General features: G+C 36.3%; 1 protein-coding gene across 1 annotated transcript in view; it reads left to right on the top strand.

The window, feature by feature from the left end:
* SLC26A7 (solute carrier family 26 member 7) overlaps positions 1 to 24437 on the top strand; it is a 63738-nt gene that overhangs the window by 20083 nt on the left and 19218 nt on the right. The window contains exons 4-10 of the mRNA XM_029083743.1: positions 3690 to 3854; positions 9903 to 10055; positions 10765 to 10847; positions 12930 to 13077; positions 15158 to 15271; positions 18757 to 18834; positions 20211 to 20306. Of these exons, the coding sequence (XP_028939576.1) occupies positions 3690 to 3854; positions 9903 to 10055; positions 10765 to 10847; positions 12930 to 13077; positions 15158 to 15271; positions 18757 to 18834; positions 20211 to 20306 (837 nt within the window). The remainder of the gene's footprint in view (positions 1 to 3689; positions 3855 to 9902; positions 10056 to 10764; positions 10848 to 12929; positions 13078 to 15157; positions 15272 to 18756; positions 18835 to 20210; positions 20307 to 24437) is intronic.

Below are 24437 nucleotides of genomic sequence, written 5' to 3'. Positions count from 1 at the left end.
GAAACTTGGATTCCTGCAGTTGTTGCTTTGAATCCCTCTACCATGCAGAGGATGAGCTAAGGAGCCCAGAATGGGCTCTCCTGTGTCCTGCACACTTGGCAGGAACTGGGGCGTATGCTTATGTTAGTAGGAAATACCAAGAAGCATGGTCATTTCTGTTGCATTTTTTTCATTCTTTTATTGGTTAAATAATTATGGGTTGGGGCAGCAGCATGAGGGAAACATGTGCTGTCCCATTGCACCAGTGTGTGCAACACAACACTGCATGTTGTGCAGGGTGCTTGTAACAACAGAGTCTCCTGAGCATGCAGAGAGCTCTTCATGTGGGAGTGCTGTGCTCCCAGCCTGACAATATCTCCTACATTGTCCCTAGAAAGGCTTGAGCATTAAAGGCCAGAATGATCTAAACAGGAAACTGGTGTCTGCATTTGATCTAACTTCAAAATCCGACAGAGAAATTTCTTGCTTTAGCTGCTGCAGAATCCCGTTAGGTGTGTAAATCCTCTGGACCTCTTACTCTTTCATTCTGAAAAGTTTTGGTTTTGCATATGCTTTCAGCTGCACCAATTTATCTCAGCCTATGTCCTGTTTAAGTCTGGTTGGAATGAGAACTAGGAAATCCTTTGCCTGCACCTTCAAAGCAGGTCTGATAGGGAACTGTGCCACATGCATGGGCTCTTCTGCCAGGTCAGTAATGTCACTTTCATCAGAGTTACACCAATACAACCGGTGTTTGTAGTAGTGTCACTAGTCCTTTATGTGAGTTTAATCGTTAGAGACTAGATTAAAATACTTATTTCCTAGAGGTCTGCCTTGAAGCTACTGATCCACAAAGTTCAAGTGGAAGTCTGGATAAAGACTGTGATTAAACTTTTCCATCATCCCAAGTGCTGTTAAGTGTAGGAATCCATGTTTCTCATAATGATTTTAGCCTCCTAGCTAACAGTTGCTGCAATTCCCAGATAAGGTGACAGAAATTTTGTTTCTGCAATTCCCAGATAAAGTTTCTGGAAATCTTGAAGTACCTTCTGCAGTAATAGATGGGGGACCAGCATAAGCTGCTACTTGTTTAACTGAGTGGCTACAGAAATTGTCTACCTGAAACAGTACTCACGGTTTGGAGGTATCTTACATAACCCATGGTTATAAAAAAACAATAAAAAGTATATTTGAAATGTGACCTTTTACTTACTCCCTATGAAGCAGGCTCACATCCCTCTAAAATGCTGAAGATTTAAAGTAAAAAAATTGAAGTTTACAAAAAAAAAGTATTCGTGAGAGTGATGCTGAGGTTATTAAATTCTGTAATCATGACACCATTTCCCTGTAATTCACCATAACAACTTTCTTTGAAATGCCAATATTAACTAATATTTCTCTGTGATATTATGTACTTCACAGAACTGTCTTTGTGGTTTTGGATCCACAGCTAAATAAACATCCATCTCATTCTCTGGAAACTTAGCTATTACACAGAAATTTCACACCAATGCAATACAAACTGATCTTAGAAAACAACAAAAATTCACTAGGGAAGGGAGAATTTGTTTCTTATTGATCTTTGCTAGTTGGAACCATGTTTTAAATATATGAATAGGCACACTGTTAGAACAAACAGCTAAACAAAATGTCTGAATTTAGTAATGATCAGTTTTAGACCTGACTAACTAAATTATTACTTACTGAGAGTATAACAGAAATTATCATTACTGGGATCCAATCTTAAATGACAATCAATGTTCTGATTGTTTGCAGTACAGAGCTGTTCACATGCTATTAGTGGGAAATAAAAAAAAATAAATCTCAGATTTAATCTCTCAAATGGAAGAGGAAAATGCTCACTAAAGATTTTTGTGGTAAATAAAAGCCACACACTTTAGTATTTTTGTTTCTTTTGTGCTATCATACTTGTATCTCACTGCATACAGGTGAGATTTATTGTGAAAAAGTAAGTGGTGTTCAGGCCCAAGGAATGATGACATTTGGAAATGATTCTTGTAGCTTCAAAACAAAACAAAAGAAAACAAAGGAGGCTGTGCTATATTCCAAAAGGTTTATATTTAGTATGGTAAACACAAAATCCTCTTAGAAAGTACTGTAACAAACAACCCTGTGTCAAGAGTATGTAACTTTTCAGGCAGAAGAATAACAAATGTGGAAGATTATAGAAGATAAGATAGAAGATGTTTTCTTATCTAATGAATCTGCAGAACTCATTGTAAGGGGATATAATTTAAATGTAACAATATCTTAATGTGGATCAGAAAAGGATTAAGTGTTATGCTAACCACAGTAGCACCTGTAGGCATGTAACAACCCTGTTCAAAGAATTAAGAGCTGTCAAATCTCATTCTTCAGAGGAAAAGAGTGATTGCAGTCTGGGTTAAGGGGAGAAAACACAGTAGTACACAATAATATTTCAGGTATTTGTCCTATATTCCTACGAAGTATCTACAATAGTTGTAGATTAAGCTGTAGTCCAGATTCCTGGATTAGAGAGGAATGCTATTCTTTCATTACATGCCTGTACTCTGAAATAGCTTCTGTAAAAGTTGCAACAAAGCTGAAATAATCTTCAAGGTCAAATATAGCTGAGCCAAAGTCTACTCTGTGTTCTAGCTGAGAAATCCAGTTTGTATATGGGATTGTGTTTATGAAATTGGATGCTGAATTTTTCTTCCTGTTTTAAATTTTCTGGTTGTATACAGATATCTTATTTTAAGTTATTTCAAGTATTTCTCAAATACACAGGAAGTAGATTTTAAAGGTCTTTAAAATAGTTAACTTTTACTATAAGTTTATAAAGTTTGTTCATGTTGAAGACATAACTACATAAACATCACTGTTTCTCTGTAAAGAAGGTAAGTATTTTTATATCCTCTGTCATCTGAAGCAACTTCTGTTGCTCCTTTACCTGAATTCTGGTAAAACCAGAGACCTCAACGTATGAAGCTGATGTAGATAGAGGTAGGGGACTGGCAATATTTGACGTATTTGATATTATGATATTGTAGTATGAGAGCACCGAGTATCACAGTATATTGAACTGTATGTGCAGGGTCAGTGGGACATCAGGAGGCTGAGGGTCTGCCAGAGGAGCAAAGCAGTTGTTTGGCTGCATGGGAAAGGAAATCTGATGGTGCAGCAGCCTGGGACAGGGCAGGGCTCCACGGGATAATGAAGCCCTCACCATGAGACTCTTCTCTCTGTAGTTTTAGCACCTAATAAATTTGGTAGCTGTTACAAAAGTTGGGAATCCTGATATCAGTAAACTGGACTGAGAGAGAGCGTTCCCTACTCAGACTGGACAGCAGTGGAGCAGGAAAAAGTTTTAGCCTCACCCTCATCTTTGAAGTTGCTTTATTTTGTGTTGATGTATTTATTGTGGTCACATATTTAAGCGGGAGAGAATACTAAGCATTGCATGAAGACAGCTTCTCTGAGTCCATTTTTATTACTAAACAAATGTTAGTGTCTGGTAGGCTATTGATACGAGTAAGATAATGCAGGTAAAACCACAGAGCTTCAACGGCTTCCATTTCCATCTATAATTGTCCTTCAAAGGACTTTTGCTTTTTATCTTTGTCATCTCATTTATCTTACAGTTTCTTAAAGGGACTCTGGCTCATCCTATCACCAGGAAACTGTGTTTTATTCTAATTGCTGATATGCATGCTTTTGCCTTTTAGGTAGTGATGTTTATGCTGCAGTTGGGCAGTGCCACTTTCTTGTTGACAGAACCAGTGATAAGTGCGATGACAACAGGAGCAGCTACACATGTTGTGACTTCACAAGTGAAGTATCTGCTGGGAATGAAAATGCCATATATATCGGGACCGCTGGGATTTTTTCATGTGAGTTCAGTAAAAGGATGGGTTATTCCATTTGCTAACATTTTATTCTATATGCCGTTTGTCTACATATAAGTGTAAGAAATTTGTTATGCATTTGTATGAATGAACAGAAGATAAAATACCAAAACCTTCATCTTGCTAGATCTGATGGTACAAATAGATTAGGAAAACTTGATGAAGAATTAGCAAGAATGGGTCTTATTTTGAAAGGATACAGTAATCAGTTTAAAACATGTGTCTTAGAGCATCCATAATTCCATTTATCATGCCAAGCATTTACACACTTGGACAGGGAGAGTTAGCGCTTTCTGGATCAGAATGTGGGAGGGATATATCCAAGTATCATTCTAAAAATATTTTTCTTTCTATTTTGCTAAATGAAACCTGACCATCTTTGTGGTAAAAGGAAAATGACCTGTGATTTGTGGATCTCCTATGCAGAAGTTACTCTAGATATCTTACGTATTGCTTTATGACATGATATCACTTTGCCATAAACACAGCAAATTTACAGCCTTAAGGTAATTTTTATAAAATGCTTACAACTTTTCATACAGTATCATGGTTATTCCCTTTGGAAACTAGATATTGTTGGCTGAAATCTTAAAGGGCAAAGTTGTATAACCTTATTGCATAAACTATATGAGAACATATTCTTTATGGTAACTTATTCCAGCAAACCCTGAGTTTAAGTGCTGTGAGTGTAATCTCTTGACAGAAACATTAGTAGTATTACAATAGTATCTGTCAAAATGATATTTTGCTCATAATAAAACTTTATTTACTTGTTGAGGCGATATTTACATTTCACTGATAGCAATAAATGAACTGATTGCCAGAAGAAATGAGGCTCCATCTAGTTAGCCACTGAATTAGGACACTTTAGCACTGACTACATTTTCTTGCACTGCTCTGCTTTTTATTTTTTTCCTGTTATTTTGGGAAATTTGTTAATGTGAACTCTGTGATAAGATGATGTTGTTTTTTAGGATGTTGTTTCACAGCCTTTTATAAATTTGATAACATTTTGTATGGATGATCTATTGGTAAGTTTTTTACAGGACTAATTTATTAATAAAAATTCAGGGCATGTAATAAACACAAGTGATTTGTCTTGTAGGGACATAAATAAAAGTGTCATAGCTATTTTTATGAATAATCAGTTGACCTGTGAGACTATTACAAATGATTCATCATATATTAAAATATTTTTTAATTCTTTAAAAACCCTTTCATAAGTACTGCTTAATATAAAATGTGGCTGGCCTCTTTTTTGTGGCATTTCCATGGAGACTGTACTTACATATAGGAGTATTGTAATCTTGTAGAGATGACTGGTGTTAAGTACCACAGCCAAGACATAGTCAAAATATATGTTAAAGCAATAATAAAGAACAGCAGTGATATGAAGAAATATTTCCACGTTGGTGTGCTGATGATATCATAAATGAGGTCATTCAAGTGCTTTGAAAGAAATCTAGTCCCTTATCCCTTGTATTTTTAATGTATCTGAAACTATTTATTTGCCATTCACTTCACTTTTGAAATCAAACCCCTTTGAACATTTTTCAGAGAAAAAATTTCATGATATTTTAAGGTTCTGAATTGTTCTGTAGAATTCTGTGAAAACAAATGAACAAATAAAAAAACACCACTATATGTCTTAAAAGAATAATAAAAAAGTCTTCATATTTAGGAGGGACAATTTTACCATACAAGTATTTTAAGAGATTTCTGATATCTGTTCAGACTTATGGGTTGATTTTAGAAGGTCCAGTATCTCAGTCAGAAGCACCAGATTTAGATTTTAACAATTTTTTTTTTTTTTTCTGTAGTGGTAGTTTTATATGAAAATTATACTAATTAGATATATTTTAGTGTGCACATGTAACTAGAAAGTGAAAGGTAAATTTGTCATGTCTCTCTGGACGTGTTCTTTACTACAAATTCTTGATACCCAAAGACTGGTATTTTTGCTTACATTTTTTTTCTTTCTCCACTCCAAAACACCTCCCACTCACAAAGCTGATTGCTTTGCCCCAGGCAGCCTTTGAGTTGGCAAAACAATGTTTAATAAAGTGTGATAGGAGAGTTGAAAGTAAAACAAGCCAATGAAATGGATTCTTTATAGCAAGTGAGATCATGTTTAAATATGTAAAAATGAACGTTGCTTATGGAAAACAAATCTACCACTCTGGCGTTAAGCCTATGGGATTTTTGTGTTTACACGTAATTTATGTAATTTATTAAATTTCAGTTTCCATGTACACAGTTTACAACACTGCAGTTGAGCTGCACATTGCAGTATCAATTGGTATTTTGCAAATCAGAAAGGTAAGGTGAAGATGAAGAAGAAAAATAATTTTTACAAGGGACAAGAGAAGTGTCATCAAGTTTTACTTAGAATCTCAAAACAGAAAAACATAGCTATATTTGACCTTTATCCATGTGTAGATAGCTTCGGCAAGTTTCAGAGAAAATACAGCACAGCAAAATGACCTGCAATGTAACAAACCTACTTTGCAAAACTTTTTTTTTTTTTTTTTCTTTTTTGTGGTTGTGTTGCAAAATCCTTGTGGTTGTGTTTCAATTAGCTGAAAAAAGCGGCATGTTCACACTATCTGTACTTTTTTTTTCCAAGTTTGTGAAGCGATCTCCTGGCTTTGCTGGTCATACCATGAAATAGGTGTTTTTAGATTTTCAGAGAATGGTTACCAGGGAACAAACTAGTCAGTGGAAGCTCTTTAGTCTGGCATAGTAATTGATTTAATGTGTTACTGCCAGAATTGTTTCAGTGTATTACAGACAATGTGGGGATAGGGCTGTTGGTGATACTGAACTTGCACGAGCTATGAAGCATTGGTAGTCCTGTACCTTTTCATTTATTGGCTGATGTAGACTGCATACTGAAGGGTACGATTTGAAGAGAAACAGCAAAGAATGCACTAGGCAGTTCATATAAAGTGTTTGTTGTGAAGTCTGAAAAAGCTGTGACAAAGATCTACAAGATTTGAGTCTATATTTTTAAAAAATAAAAGGAAGCTTCTTTTTTAGTCAAGTTGTAAAGAAAGTCAGAAATTCTAAAAGCTTATGCACATTTGTTTATAATCTTTCATTGAAATTATATGTATTTACCCAAATTTATGTCTCACTTTTCCTAGAAAAATTAAAATGGTATAAACACAGATAGCTAATGCTGACACTTCAATAGTCACCATTCGTTTCAAAACAAGCCCGCATCTCTTTGACTTCGACGATTAGGAATCAATCAATTTCTTTCCTTTTCTTACCTCTTCACCTTCTGTCTAGCTCGGCCTTTAGTGAGTTTTTGGGCACAGTTTGCAACATAATTTTCCAGATTGCCTGTTTTTGTCCTAATTAATCACAGCTTTTGCTTGAGTACTGAGCTGAGTCCTGTGCTCTCTTGAAAATGCATTCTTGGAAAATTATGGATACAGCGACTAGTCCCAAGCCACTCAAGACACAATCCACATATTGTCTGTTTACAGTGGAGCAATATGTGGTTAAAAACTGTGGTTTGATTACTGTTCTTCAGACTTACGACATACATAGATCATATTATTTAACAAGTGGATTTTAAAATGTTTTCCTGCATTCTGAGAAACTTTTGTCCTGGGTTATACTTTGTATCCTTAATCAAAAGTCCAAGGGTTGGATTTCAAAGGACTGGACCAAATTTTCCTCTTTATGAGGAAAATTACATCTTTCATGTCTTTCTTTCTGCAGCCATTTTTAGAGAGGTTTTATTGGCTTTTGTTTTTGGTTTTGTTTTTGTTTTTCTCTTTATAGATTACAAAAATATTCTTAGAAAGGGTGAGAGAGGGAAAATCAGGAAGTTATTTTAATTTACTCATTCTTCAAAATGAGCATCATCTGTTCAAGGAGTGAAACAATCAAAACAGTGGAAACAAATTTTATCCTCATATTTACCACCTTTCTGCTAGAACAGGGTTCCTTTCTAAGATAACTTTTCTAGTACTTTTTCCTGTCCAATATAAATATATGTATTTAAGCTCCAAATTGTCAAACCTTGTTAGCATTATATGAGTATTTGAGAATAGGTTCTCTGGAGCAGAAAATTATTAATCTTTATTTTCATAAAATTACAAGTGAACTTTTAATTTATTGTAGTGATCTTAGTTGTTGCCAGAGAAAACACTTTTTAAAAATATATTATTTCAAGCCTCAGCTGCTTGATTTTATTATCCTTAATGTTGTAGTTTATAAAGAAGTTATTTATGATGCAGTCTGCATCCTAGATTTTAACTTCTATTCTCTACATAGTTTACGTTTCAGGCTACACAATAGTTTCCAGAATATAAATGCAGAATTCAAGGGACTGAGCCTACCTTGTTTTTGGTTTGGTTTTTTTTTTTTTCCTCTACAGCTTTCATAAACCTGTGTATCATATAAATTTTCATGCCATGTTCCTCTAGGCAATAGACTACTGCTGTTATCCTGGAAATAACTTTTGATAAAGATCTTAATATTTCTTTGTTTATTGGGACAGAAATTGCCTCTAACTTTCTTCACCCTTTCTAACCATTCCAATAAACCAATATTTTTTTTTTTTAAATAATTTTCTGTTAATCCATTATCATACTGATTTATGCCTCATTTTCCGGACCTTCACATTCAGAGTAGGACTGAAATGACAATTCACTGATAGCTGTGTCATCTGTGCTGGTGTGAAGGCAACTGCATTCTTCTGAGTCTGTTACTTACAACATTGTATTCCTCATCAGAGATCCCTGGTACTTGTAATCATCGGTCTTTCTATCCCTATTCCATATTTCCATTCCACATGTTCCTTTTATTCAGCATCACATTTCCTTTCTTCATCATAGACCCAACTATATTTTTCTAACCATATTTTACAGCATTTTGCACCACACCATAACCTTTGACAAGCTGCGGGCTTCCCACTTGCAGCTCCATAGCTCTGCTCCAGTCTCCTCTTTCTGTTTTAACAATGCCATCTGCCTCTCACTTGCAGTGATGTAACTATTCCCCAACATCCCAGAGCCCACTGCGGCCAGACTGATTCAGTGTGATCCAGCGTGCACCACCCCTCACACCCTTGTACCTGCAATTCCTGCACATTGCCATGGACAGTTTCCTCTGGAAAGCACTTGCCACTGATGTGTGAATCACCCCTTTTCCCCCTACCCTTTTTTTACCTCTTGCTTTGCAGCTTTTAACTTATAAATTTATGCTAGAGGAAGAAAGAGGGCTTAGTAAATAATACTAATTATTTAAATTGCCAATAGCATATGTACACAAGGCTTGACAGCTGAATAGTGTGTGCAGCATCTGGAGCTGATCAAAGCATGCTCCATGGAACACTATTAATGTAATGGGCAAGAGCAACCAACAGGGAGACCAAGTGCACCCTGCTGAAGCTGTGCAGTAACTCCTGAAAAATATTTGGATGGATCCCCTCATTCAGTGGATAGGATGCCCTGAAGAAGATGTGCATCCGGGAAGACTTCTGTTGCTTCTCTTCCCCTCCAGCCACTACTGGATTTTGCTTTCCTTTTTTGCTCTTCTAGTCCACAGTGCAGTTCCTCACACCTTCCTGTCCTCTAAAATTCCTCCTCAGAAGTGACTTTTGCTATTAGACTTGATGGATGTTATGAGCTAAGGACACTGAAAAGAAATCTTTGTATGTGTAAGCTTCTCTCAAAATTTTTGTACAATGTTCATTTATCTCACTGAATTTAATGAGGTTGAATATGAAAAGTATACATATCACATTTACTGGTATTTTCTTGCTTGCTTCTACCAATAGAGATTCGTAAATACATATATATAAATATTCACTGAAGTTTTTTGAATTTTCCAAGGTCCATAGTATTTTAACAATAGTAAATTGGTGATTTTCTTCCCTGTAAAATCTTAAGTGAAATATTGATTCAGCTCTCATGGATACTTTGCATTGTTAGAAGCTGTGTAGAATATGGCATAGATTGTGATCCAGGATGAGGTATTTTTTGATTTGTGTTTTTTATTTGTTTTTCACTGTAGATTTATGCCTATATATTTGAGAATATCAGATCAGTTCAGTTGGAGGCTTTGCTTCTTTCCTTGCTGAGCATAGTGGTACTTGTTCTTGTTAAAGAACTTAATGAGAAATTTCAGAGAAACATTAAAATTGTTCTTCCCATCGATCTAGTTTTGGTAAGTACAAAATCAAATATCAGACTTTTTGCTTTACAAAGCTTTCAGTGGTACAACTAATCTGCTGCAGTTTACTGTGCTGTCTATAGTTACCCAGAGCCACACCTGGCACTTATTAAATGGATAGCTAAGTTTCATGGCTGTATGTTAAATGTAAGAACAGGAAACAGTTTGCTAAATAATTAAGAAAGAAGTGACATAAGTTCCCAATTTGTATAATATTTTTCATGTGTTTACTACTTTTAAATAATTACAAGAACATGAGGCCTAAAATGTTAAAGTGTAAGGAGTTTGAAATAGAAAATTAAAAGTAACTGGCACATTGAAACTCCGGGCAAGGTTTATGCTAGGTAGTTCTGGCTTAGATGTTGCTTGTTATTTATCTGCAACAAAGTTAAATTCCTATGCTATTGCTTTCTGTAATTTTCCTTACAGTTTTCCTTTCACATGGCATAGGCTAAATTGAAACTAACTGTTGCATTGTAAATTCCCACTTTAAAGATTAAACAAATAACCATATCTTAGTTTCTTTTGCCTCTCTTCTACATTTGCAAAAAATTGTGTAATATACGTCCCTATGTTACTGGATTGATGTAGAAACTATAAATGCATGAACACTGTCATGTGCTTAGGTATGGCAATAGTAGGGACCATGTGAGAAGCTAAAAGCACTAGAAACATAACAGCTTTTTCTGTATTGAATCAATAGATAATTGCTACATCCGTTGCCTGCTACTATGCCGACATGGAATACGTCTACGGGCTAGAAGTTGTGGGACGTATTCCTGAAGGGTAATGTGGTTTTTATTAGCTTGTGGCTTTTAAATATGTTTACTTCTGAGAACAGTTTCTGAAAAGTTTGAAATAGTTTTCTTAAATAAGAAATGGTAAAAATCTATTATGTTCATTTCCAGCCTCCTCAAATACTATCTCACAATTCAATCCTATGTTAACAAGGCATATCTATAAGCAGAATTTCTTGTATATTTTCATAGATTTTTCATTATTTTATTTAATAAATAGTAGGTACTAAGTACCTGATGATGGCTGATGGATACATGATGGGAGGGCAGAACACTCTCTACAAGACTATTGCAAACTGCTTTTCGAGGGTTGCCTCAGATTTTCATAGCAGAAAGGACTTGCAATGAGATAAATCTTGTAGATTACAACACTTCACTCTTCCCCACTCACTTGCATAATGATTTTAGAAAATGTGGTTTCTGAGGAAAATAAAAGGATTTAGATATGCTTAATCTAGACAAGAACAAACTGACTACAGATAGTGATACATTTTTCTCAGTGACCTTGAAGAGAAGAAAGAAAATATTCAGTATAATTAACTGGAAAGACAGATTAGATACCATAGAGTCATAGAATCACAGAATGTCTTGGGTTGGAAGAGACCTTTAAAGGTCATCTAGTCCAATCCCCTTGCAGTGATCAGGGACATCTTCAACTAAATCAGGTTGCTCAGAGCCCCGTCCAACCTGACCTTGAATGTTTCCAGGGATGGGGCTTCTACCACCTCTCTGGGCAACCTGTTCCAGTTTTCACCATGCTCATCATAAAAAAATTTCTTTCTTATATCTAGTTTAAAACCATTAACCCTTGTCCTGTTACAACAGGCTCTGCTAAAAAGTCTGTCCCCATCTTTCTTATAGACCCCCTTAAGTACTGGAAAGGCACAATAAGGTCTCCATGAAGCCTTCTGTTCTCCATGCTGAAGACTCCTCTCTCAGCCTTTCTTCACAGGAGAGGTGTTTCAGCCCTCTGATCATTTTTGCCCTCCTCTAGACCTGTTCCAGCAGGTCCATGTTTTTCTTAAGCTGAGGAGGACATGTTACAAGGAATGTTCAGACTGTAAGGGTTGGTAAGGAATAGCACAGCTGTTGTGTAACCTCCCTTTTGAAAATTGTAGTTTCCCTAAATTTCATAAAGTAAACTCTAAATAGTCCAAGGCAGCATGAGTGCATATGTGGCAGCTTGCACTGATAGAAATAAAATGAAGTTGCTGAGAAATAAAATTGTTTTTAAGTATATAAGGCATACTATTACATGCTATATTATCTGAGGTTAAAACAAGGTTAAGTAGCCCCTTTTGATGCACGTCATGAACAGCAATTACATAAATTGTATTGGTGCAGCTTTAATCAGGAGTTTATTTTCTGTTTAACCTCATATGAGAAGATTCTGTAGTGTCAAAAACCAACCAGAAGCCTGGATCATTCCCATGCATTTTTAGGCACTTACCTGAAATAGCTAACTGCCTTGTCAGTAGAAAGCGTTAGAAACCTTCAGAGTGTGGTTTGGTGCTTAGGTGGTGTGATTTGTGCTCTGGAGAGACTGAAGTCTTTTTGTGGAGTACAGAGACAATCTGGGGTGGTATGGATCTTAACTGGGGCACTTCATTGCAGTCTCCATTAGATAGAGTAAATGTCCACATAGCCCATAACCTACAGGAATACTAAATTGTTTAAAAGATTTAAATTAAACTTTACAGAAAAGCCAACTATAAAAAAAGAAAAAAAAACAGACAGTGGAGCTTCTTTTATTGCATATTAAAAAGTCGGGGAATTGTAACTGATTTTATCTGTCAGTAAGGGAGCTAATTTATAAGGGTCCCTTCATAATTTCTCAAATTGATGTTTGCAAATGGAATACTCAATCTGAAACTGCTTCATCTTCCTGTACAAATTCTCCCCTGCAGCTCCCCACAGACTGAGACCTTATTAATCTAAAATATTGAATAATATCACTTCACAGGAAGTAAAAAAATTATCTGTGCATGCAAAGATTGTTTCTCTTGTATTTGCAGGTATATTGAGGCTATGTATCATGCTTTGCAAAAAGGACTGTCTTTATTTTTTATAGGTTACCATCACCAAAAACACCACCCATGAACATCCTGCCTGAAGTAGTCACTGAAGCCTTTGGAGTAGCACTAGTTGGTTATGTAGCATCGTTAGCTCTAGCCCAAGACTCTGCTAAAAAGTTTAAATACACTGTAGATGACAACCAGGTAAAGCTCTTTATCCTTACTGTCAGTAAGCCTTGAAATGGCTTCACCATTTTGGAAATGTATCATAGAAGAATGCCCAGTAGGAAAGGGTATGTTCCATATGGCATCCTGAGGCTTTCCAGTGATTACAGTAAAATCTGAATCTAGTCCACATCAGCTCTGCAGAATGCCCTAGTTGGTTGAGCTGCTCCTTTTTGGGGAAGTGCATCCTCCAGGATAATGTCTTAATGCTGCACTTGGTGTAGAATTTGAGTGTTAATGTGTTTTCCAGTGTTTCAAGATGAGACAGCTTCTCCTCTGGCAGCTGAGCTCTTAAGGACTAGCTAAGATGTTAAATCAGCCACTGATTAAAGAAACAAAGCAGTTCTAAAAATAAAACAGGTACTTATAGACACAGACCATATCTGATTTTGTAAAATGAAGCTTATGAAAACTATTCAACCACATACAAATTTTATTTGTATAAAAGAAGCAAAGTGGATTTGAAGAGCGCTGTCAAATTTGCAGCCATAGGAGTTTTCTCTGCAGAGTTCCACTTTATGGTGGACACTTACATAAAAGTGGAATGTTACTTGCTGCACTACCTCATTGGTGGTCATGGCAGGTAGGTAACTCTAAGCCAACTGAAAATCCATGGAGACAATAATTCAAACATTGTGGTAAGAAATTATCTATTTTAAATAACCGGCAATAGTGCTGTGTGTTGAAAGTGCTGCTCCCACCTTTGTCTTAAGTCATTTGGGATAAATGACATAAGGTTGAATGAAGAACAGTTGGTTTTGCTACTAGAAGTCTATTAAACACTATATCTAGACAAGTCAGTCTTGCTATGTCAATGTCATGTCTTACAACTTTACGTAACTGGAAAATATGGTAGGAGAGTTCTTGTCTACTCAGGTCTCTCAGCTATTTTTCAGAATGAATACATTGTACCATGAATTTCTATTGATGCTTCAGAACCATGTTTTCTAGGGAGCGGAGGGAAAATGCTTTGAGCTTGTCAGGCTTCCAGGGTGACATGCTGCATTGTCTCAAGGGTACTGAATGGAGCACAGCAAGCTGTACGTCTTTCTACACCTTTGGAAAACTTGTAGCTTACACAGCTTGATTACTAGTGTTGGAAGCTATGTGTATGTCTGCATCAAATAATGGAGCAAAAGAGCAAAACCTCCATGAGAACAGAGACTACAAGGGCAGCAGGGTGTTGTAGCTGTATTGCACTCAGGGGCCAGGCATAGGGCTCTATGGTGGCATGTAGGTGTGCAAGGCTGTCTGGGGAGCCTTAAGGTGATGCTGTCCTGTGCTGTGAAGATAAACTTATGATCAGGTGTTCCTCTGGTTGGATACAATACCATTTGTGTCCTACCTCCACTGCCAGCAGTACTGAGGTCTTATACATTGCCCTGAGGAGATGAATGAGATCCTTATAGTCTGAGGAAGATTGGTGCTGGGTAGCTGAGTTGCAGTGCTTTCTTAGAAAACACCATTCAGCTCAGGCTGCAGATATAAGGAGGTTTCCCACTTCTTCTACTATAAATCTTTGCTCAGACATGTCTACATTTTGACTGTGAATAAACACCAGATATATCTGTAATGAAAGACAGCATGCAGATAATATTGCTACCATACTTCACTTTCACTAAAGCATGCTCTAAATGAGAAAATATCACTGGATGTCTTTTGCCTGTAGAGTCATAAGCCAGAAACAAACTGGACACTGTCCAGATTTTACTACTTGAGACTGGGCAGTTAAAAAGCAGATGTGGATCAAGACGTAAATATTTTGGCTGACTTTCATTTTCAAAACTTAGCAATACTATTTATTCTGTGAATAAAATGTGCCTCCTGCTTTTGATTAATCTAGTTCAGCAGCTCTATCATTCAAATTAGTTCTGAGTTGTGAGAAGATATATTATGTTGGGAGATCTTTTATCATATACATGTGTGATTTTTTTTCCCTCAAAAATATGGCCGTCCTTTGTCATTGTTAATATTTACCTAAGGGATTCCTTTGTTGGCAAGAAGCATTGAAATGACAGATCAATAAGAAAAAACCATATTCTATTTTACAACTTTGCAGGAATTTTTGGCTCATGGGCTCAGCAACGTGATTCCTTCATTTTTCTTTTGCATACCAAGTGCTGCAGCGATGGGACGGACGGCACTTTTATACAGTACGGGCGCCAAAACACAGGTAATTGGGTTAGATTGAAGTATGTAGGAGAATTAAGGCTATGATACTGCTCACTGGAACTTGTACTGATTTATCCATTGTACTTCCCTGTTCTCCCTTTTTCTATGTCCTGGGAAATGACTCTGCCCTGTTGTTTTTAATAATCTGCATAGAATTACATCTGATCAGAAACTGTCTTACTAGAAAAGCTAATGGTTCCACTTACTCATTTTGACTTGTGTGATGGGTTGACCTTGGCTGGATGCCAGGTTACCACCCAGCTGCTCTATCACTCCCCTCCTCAGCAGGACAGGACCGACAGAAAGAAAGAATCAAAAGGCAATGTCCAGCCAGTGCCTGGGGTTTCAGTACGCATAGTGATTGCTCTGGAAGACAAACGTCATAATAATGAATCCTGTCTGTGTCCCCTCCCGCCCCCACCTGCCGCCTTTCTTTTAGCTTTTATTGCTGACATCATATGGTATGGAACATTCCTTTGGTCAGTTTGATTCATCTGCCCTGGCTATGTCCCCTCTCAGCCTACTGGTGATGGGGGGGAAATGTTGGAGGGACAGCCTTGGTGCTGTGGGAGCACTGCTCAGCAGTAACCAAAACACTGGTGTGTCATCAACACCTTTCTAACGGACAGTGCAAAGCAGAGAACTATGAGGGCTGCTATGGGGAAAATTAACTCCATCACAGCCAGACCAAATAGAACCTGTTGAATTCAATACAAACTCTAAACTTGTGGCAGTAAGGAGGTTAGGAGTTGTGTTTTCAGACTGCAGGAAGTGCCATACAAGTCCTTTCAGTTTTCTGTGAATTTGTCAGCATTGTAAGGAAAGTGCCCTCTAATGGTGATTAATGGATTTAATGGTACAAACTAAACTGAAGTTTTAGAAAAAAAAATCAGATTTAATTTAGTCCTCCAATCTAATTTCCAAAATAAAGTGAAGTTAACCTTAGGAACTGCTTCTTACAAAACCCCAAGTAATCTCCCAACTTCTGCCTTGTGACATGGTGTACTTGTCCTGTCCCTCAGCATACTCTGAGCCCACAGAGATGACACTCAGATTTTTGAGGATTTTTGGGGCTGTTTTGTACTGTTGGATATTAAACCCACAAATTCTTATTGCAGTAGCTGAGAAAAGAGGGAACTGCAATTGATGAAAATGATAACTCTGACCCCGTGAGTCTGTTACCTGTCTGAATTGTGCTCATGAACAAGAGAGAGCAAACTGCTCGTCTGTGACCTTTGCATGTGTTGGCACAATGTAGGCCACTGGACCCGGGACACCTCTGGGGCAGCCCCATGAGCACTGCCTCTCCCTCCTTCCTCTAAAACTCCGGGGTCCATCAGTGGCATCCTGCCATATTAATGTTAAGAGTTTGTTGCTATTGTCTTTCTATAACTGCTGCCCTTGCCTGTGTAAAGGACATTAATTACAAGAAAAATGGTGATGAGGTACAACTGACAAGGCTAAGTACAGTCTGTAGGTACTGTTTCTTCTTGACCATGTCCTGTAATTATTTCTCATACAGATACCATAATACTAAGAAATGATACAGGGCTTTATTTCAAAACTCTGTGTGTTAACTACTTGCTAATTAGCTGACATAGTACTCTGAACTTGATGAATCAGAATGAAAAATTTATCCAATAATAATCTTTAAAAGAATTTATATCCAAATAGCTTAGCTACCACTTTGCTATTAGCTATTTCATATCTGTGAGTTGGATTCAATGTCATACCATGTGACCTCATCCTCACAGACATCCTCTTCTGTTACCTGTTCACTTACTGTCTGTACAATTTGCAGTAGGACTGCATCATGGCTTTTCCAAGGAAATTTAAAGTAACCTGAAGACCTATAAGCTGAAGGCATATAGCATGTCTGAGCACTTTGGCTCTGGTATATGTAGGCAAAGGTCCCGATAGAAGGTTATGACATGGAAAAAGAAGCCGCCATAGTTTGATTTCAAGATAGGAAGTACATGGTAAAGATAATCAGTATCTGCTTGGTTTCATCCATGGTTTTCACAGTATAGCAAAGCCTGCATCCAGAAGTTGACTGTGGCCATATGTCAGTGCTATGAGAGTACTTTAATAAGTATAAAATTCTCTCTCCTTCTTTCTTGTTGGAAAGCAACACATCCACTCAATCCTCTACTTCTGAGCCTGTCTAGGCAGAATGAAGAGATGAGAAAGTAACTAATAAATGTTGCTCAGATCATAGGCAAAAAGAGTGAGGGGTTGCTTTGACTACAGAGAGAGAAGCCAGTTTACTTTGGCATGTATCATGAAAGAAATGCAAAGAGCCTTTTAGGGGCTCAGAGCAGCCCTTTTTTCTTCAACAGCTATATCTGCGATTCAGCAATGTCATTTATTCTTCAGTGATGTTTTCCTGGGAGAAAACAAAAGTGAGGGATTGTATCATGGACTAGAAGTATCTTTCAAATAGAATCAACAGGTTGTTTTTTTTGCTTTTTGGGAAGGCGGAAAGAGGGAAAAGTTCCTTGTGACTTTACCAGCAGATTTTGTGTCCCTTTTTCTGTAAACACTCTGTCTATGCTTCTTGATGGTATTTTTAAGTACACCATGGCTTTAATTTCCTAGTGTTTTAACAACTTGTCTGGTTTTGTTTTTAACAACTTGTCACTTAAAATGAAACCTAATTATTTTAGTAAAGAAACATATTATCAATATAAAAATAAAGTGAGCATCTGTCTACTTATTGTCAAAAACCTTCTGTGAATTTGGACTGTATCTTAATGAGACTAGAAGTACTCTAGTTTATGAGCAGCCAGGGTGGAGTTGGGAGAGTGCAATTTTTTTTTTTTAGTTTTCCATCAGGCTAATACAATATAATACTGTGAAGAAACATATAATTCTTAGACCATATATTTTTTTGTATTCATATCACCTGCATTAATTGTAATTTTTAATATAGAAAAAAAAAAAATGTTCCTACATTCTATAAAGTGAAATCCACATATATTTACATAAAATAATTGTTGGTTTCTGATTTAACAAAATAATTTCCTTTTAGTGTTTATCCCAGTAAAAGAAGTTAGAAATTTTTGCTCAGTGCTAAGATAGATCTGTCATTTAGTACAACACAGAGTGCATGACTACAAATATGTTACAGAATGACAGTGGGTGCTGAAAAATTTCTGGGATGAGATACTGCATGCACACGCTCCACTTAATAACCAAGTGTGCAAGTGATGCTGTGGTCTGTGTCCGTGTGCTGTCAGCAGGGTCAAGCAGATATGTTCAGATCTCTTACTATGTTTTCACTGTAGTTGGCTGAAGGTAATCACCAGAGATTAAAAATGAAATTATATGCATCTGGAATCCATAGGTAATGTTAATAGTTAACATCTTCAACATCTCATTCTTGACTGTGTCTGCACTGTTTGATAATTAGTCCTTTTCATACATTTTAATGTATTTTCTTTTTTCTCATACTGAATGATCCACTTTTCTTGTTTATTGTTGTAGGTGGCTTGCCTTATCTCCTGTGTATTAATTCTCATGGTGATCTATGCAATTGGACCTATGCTGTACTGGCTGCCTATGGTATGATACTTATTTTTTAAAGTTTATGTCAAGTCTCAAAAGTCATACAGTACAGACATGACAACATAATACATATAGATTTTATACATATATAGTTGTGTATATAGTCTATCACATAAGTATATAAGAAAGCATTTCTCTGCTACTTACGTTTGGCATATAGTTTATGAAAAATATATAGTCATATTGTTGTGGATTTGTAAATTGAAAAAATGTGATAGAAATTAATGAATATCCACAATATTTCTCTAGTTATGTGTATAATATATGACTTTACTTTTCAGATAAATTTGACACAAATGATTGTAGATAGTGATCTAAACTTGATTACAGAAAGATTATGAGATATTCTTATATCTCTGTCATCAAATACATTATCTACAGTAAGACTGTAAAGCAACGTGATGTGTTTTCATATAAGCTATATACTGCTTTTGGTATTACAAATTAATAGTTAATTTTAACTAGAGGTGTGTCAAAGATGCAAAATACAGCTCCAAAACTATCAATAATTGCCATGCTTGTACATGAAATTTTAACTCAACTGTGTTTTAAATTTACTTTTTGCTATTGTTTACATAGTGTCACATGAAGGTTCTCACTTTTCAAACACAGATCCTGTTATAGCTTATTTTAACCATGCAAAGTAAGGACACTGGAATAAGGGTGCACAATATGTCCTTTTCTTACTATACTGCTTTCTTCCTTTCATGTTTTAAATGGATTATATGTGAATTTTGATTGACTTCCTGTAGGTTTTTTTCCTATATTTAAAAAACCTCTTTTCTTATGTTGCTGTCTTGATATTTTATTACTTTACTACTCTGCTTTTTCAGCCCTCCCCACCTATGTACTGCAAGTCCATGGCTTTGTATTCTGTCCTTTTTGGCTCCAGATTATTTTTTCATCCATCTCCTCCTCTTTTCTGATTTGGAGAACAATAAATTATTTTGTTTACCTCAAAGTGAATGGATTCTTTGCCCTAGAGGCTTTCTCAATGTGATGAAGAAGGGGACGTAAAATTCTTCACTGTGTAGAAGTTGAGTGCTGATTTGCTTCTGAGTCCCCCAGACTATTGCAGAATGTAGTTGGTCTGGCAATGCAATAAGAGTCTCCAGAAGTCCTGAAGTTTCTGTCATTTTTCTCACAATTAGGTGGTCTACAGATTTATTTTTTTTTTGCGTTTAGGAAAAAAAAAAAAAAGGGTTTGATACTGCTGTGTTTGTGTTACAAGGACACCTGTGCTTATCCCATTTTTGAAACACTAACTTCAATTTTTGACAATTTAATTGTAGTACTGACTGCTAAATGGAAGTAAGAGCATTTGTTTTCACTACCGATTCTGTAAACGGCTTTTGTTTTTTATTTCTTTGCAGTGTGTGCTAGCAAGCATTATTGTTGTGGGCTTGAAGGGGATGCTAATGCAGTTTCGTGACTTAAAAAAATACTGGAATGTGGATAAAATAGACTGGGTAAGTGAAACTTAATCTAAGGAGGTTTTCCTGAGACTCTTTAACAAATACGTACTAAATGAAGTTTAATAGTTCTGTAGCCCTAGAAGAGATAAGTACAAACCATTATTATTAGGGTTTTTATGTAGTATTGGCTTATTTTCTATCTCAGAATAATAGCACCTGTAATGTCAATTGCTTTAAAAAAATTGAATTTTAGCAAATGATAAAGAATCAAACCTAATTTAAAGATAGAGATGTGTATAGAGACAGATCAGGTTAATCTTGTCAGTCTAATTTTGTACTCCTCTAGCTGGTTAACGTGCTTTCGCTTTTTTAGTATTATTCAAGAGATTCTGGTATATTTGTCCTCTGGGGATATGAAATTACTGTAGAGGACAAACAGAGCAGGAAACACTAGAGATGCAGAAAGATACATGTCCTAGGGTATTGTGGGTAAATTGCCTTAACTCTTTCAGATTTTGCAAACAGAATATCTATTGTTTGATAATAATGAAAGATTCTGCAGTGTGAGAGGAACAATACATCAGGAAAGGCAGATAGATGGAAGAGACACAGTATGAAAATCTAGTTTAATGCAAAGTCTGAATAGTTTGACATACATATGCACAGAATTCCTAGCAAATATTAACGATGAGTCCATGTTTAGGAAGATTCCTAGATTTCTCTTAGGTGGATGTTTTTTAATGCGTTGGCCAATTAGTGGAACAAAAACCTCTGACCACTTACGTACATACTTATTGGCATCTGGAACTTTGGAACTTCTGTTTATGCAGTGTCAGTAATCAAATATTCAGAAAGGTATTTTGGCCATATTCTTCTCCTCTGTGCTGGGAGATACAGGGTACTCGAGGTAATATTGGACTTTTCTGAAGTCACCAGTGACTTAGCATTCTATAGCAGTAATGGTAAGTCTAGACTGAATAAAACATTTTTTATAGAGTACTGGATTTCAGCATGGAAAGCAGAGCTGAGTAAACATCAGAGTAAACATCAAGTTTTACTATGTGACATTTTTCACATTTCGTATCAGAAGATTAGAATTGGGCGTTTTTTATATCACCCAGGAGAAAAGTTCTATCTTTCATGAAATCTTATGTTCCTCAAGCAACAAAATTCTTGAAATATTTTCTACCATTTGTGCTGTATTTGGTCTTCAGCTTAACCTAGATTTTCAGTGTCCTAAGGAGTGGATGATGTGGATCAAGAATTATTCTGGGGATAGCAGGCTTCAGAAAATTGGGCATTATGGGACAGAGTTATAGCTTTTCTATTAGTGCACTAAGTCAGTAAGTAGTTATGTTTTCCAGCAGGCTATTCTTAAATCTCACTAGATTTGATGATTCTTCATAGATAGAGTAGCCTGACTGATCTTTGCTTTTGTGGTTTTGGCAGGAAAGCATGAGTGAGTAGTTAGTTATTACATATCTGACATCTGCCATTATTTTTAAGAAAGGTTACAAAGAGGGAGAATTTTTTGGGTTTATCTTTTTGACTGAACATACTTGAACAATGATTTATCTTCAAGTAGTTCCACCATCAGTCCTTAGCCTGACAGGGTAAATCATTTTGCTTTAAATAGCACCATCTAAAGTAAGGCTATAAATGCTGATCTTCAATTGCTGCCTGGTTTGAGGAGCCCCACCAAACCCAGCGATCTGAGTCACTACACTGGTGTTGATTTTGACCTTAAAAGATTCACCCCAGCAATGGACAGCACATTGTAAATGAATCAGTTCCATTAACCAGGTTATCCAAAGTGTTTTGAAGATAGAAAGTCTAAGAAAACATTCGGAAATAATTAGCAGCTATCCTTTCTGGAACTGATTTTTTGAAGGGCTTGTGTCATGTAACATAGGAGTCAGGTTTGTTATGCATGTAGGTCTGGCAAACGAGAGCACATGGAAATGGAATACTATGACTTTTGTTACCTTGTTCCTTTGCCTTTGTTTAAGATTCTCATTGAATGTAAACAGGATGACTACTATTTATTTGTTGATTAGTTCTTTATAAAACCTAATATCTTTTACATATAAAAGGTACAGCTCTAAAGGCACAGCTCAGGATTTGGACTCAATGATTCTCATGGGTCCCTTACACCTCAGGATATTCTGTGATTCTATGAAATCTTTCCTTTCAGCCATGGGTTGTTTTTTATTGCAGATTTAATGTTTAGAAGGAGCTGAGTTCAAAGGAGCAGTTAGCCTGACAGACCTAAGTAGCTAATACCAAATATTATAATCTGAATATTGTTGCATATATTTGTTTTGATTTTCTTCTTTTTTTTTTTTTTTTTATCAACTCTCAGGAACATCCTGTTTTTACATCCCACCTCCCAAATCACATTTAAATTTCTTCTAGCTAGAACCCCACAACCCTTACTCCAAAAAGCCCTTTCCTACCATTCACAGCATTCATATGAACTTCAAAGGTCTCTCGCTTTGTTTGATGTCTTCTGTCAGTCCTTACAACTTCTTGGACGACTTCAACAATTTCAGTTCAATAATTGCTCTCTTCCACTATATATTGTGTATACCTAACTGTATGCATAACAGTATTTGTCCTCCTTTTTCTGTCTTAATCTTTTGGCTGTTTCCAAGGTGTTGATTCCTCTGTTATCTGTGTTTTGTTCATTAACTTGGGAATGATTCATCTTGAATTTTTGCCTCTTTTTTGGGAGCTACCAGGAAATTGATCCTGAATTTGCCTGTAAGTATATCTCACATTTCAGGTCTTCAGATCAAAAGCTGATTCCCGTATCCTTCCTGCAAGCCTAATTTCTTATGAAGACCTACTTCTTGACTAACCTCCCTTTTTTATTCTCCAGCTTGACAATGCACTTTCCTTGTATCAACAAAAAAGCCAGTGAAGTTTTTATTAACTCTTGTTTTTAAGGGTGAGCACCCTAGATGTGCTGTAGGCATTTTAACTAGGCAAAGAATACTGCCTGGTAATAGACTGCTGAAGAAAAATGTTCTTTTTGCTGTCAACAGTTGTATTTGAAAGTGACAAAAGATGAGGAAAAAGTATTTCAGAAGGTGATGTTCTAATGAAAAATGACAATAAAATTAGGATAATTTTCATAAGTTAAATAACAGAGATTTGGGGTATTCAACAGAGAAATACTATGGCATTTAAAGAACTAAAAATGTTAAAAACTGTACAAATCACTTGTCCAGGAAATTATCGTAGCTGAGACAAAGCTAAGTTGTATACCTGACCTGTAAAGCAGAAAGAATGGCAATAATTTATAGTAAAAATTACACATTCCCTGCATGGCTCCGTGATGTGGGAGGTAGTTATGGATGTATGAATTGTAAGTGTACACACATATATTAATATGTAAGGCTGTAAAGAATGACACTAATTCAGCAGTTAAAATAGATTCAACAAGGAGTGTCACTTTCAACAAGTACCCTCCAAGATCTAACCAGTGTGAGTTTCTGACACATGGATCCACCACCCTGTCAAACTATTTTGTCAAAATAGTTTGGAGTAGGTGGCCTAGGAAGGATCTTCCATGGAATTTTGGAGCTCACTTGTGCAATGTCAAGTATTCTTAGAACTTTTTAACATATTACCCTCAGGAGGGTAGTGACCTTTTAGATCTGTTCAGGTATTCATCACATAGGGGTCCTGATTCATAAGAGTGCTCTAGGGCTTTGGTATATAAACAATTTTCCACAGAGTAGGAAGCCATCTCTTTTATGATAATATTTTTAAATTATAATAATAATGGATGCTTCTAGCTTATGACATGGAGTTTCTAGCAACCTGATCTAGTGAAAAATGTCCCTGCTCATGGCAGAGGTGTTGGACTAGATGATCTATAAAGGTTCCTTCCAACCCAAACCGTTCTATGATTCTGTGATCCTAGGGAGATTTTCTCCCTTTCCTGCATTAGTGAATATGCTACCCTGACTTATATTATTTTTGCTGTAGTTAGTCTCAGTGAGGTGGAAAGGAATTTATAAATGCTTAATCCATTGAAAATGTCATTGCCGTGTAAATTCTTTTTAAAGAATAAGATTTCTATCAGTCCATCTGTCTCCATGGCAGTTTGCAAACAAATACCCTTTCAACCATTGTTTATCGAATGCTTGTGAAAAATTACATTAAAGAACTACCTTA

This window comes from Antrostomus carolinensis, unplaced genomic scaffold, assembly GCF_000700745.2.
Source record: "Antrostomus carolinensis isolate BGI_N321 unplaced genomic scaffold, ASM70074v2 scaffold1622, whole genome shotgun sequence".
Lineage (NCBI taxonomy): Eukaryota > Metazoa > Chordata > Aves > Caprimulgiformes > Caprimulgidae > Antrostomus > Antrostomus carolinensis.
This window is presented reverse-complemented; position numbering and strand designations above follow the sequence as displayed.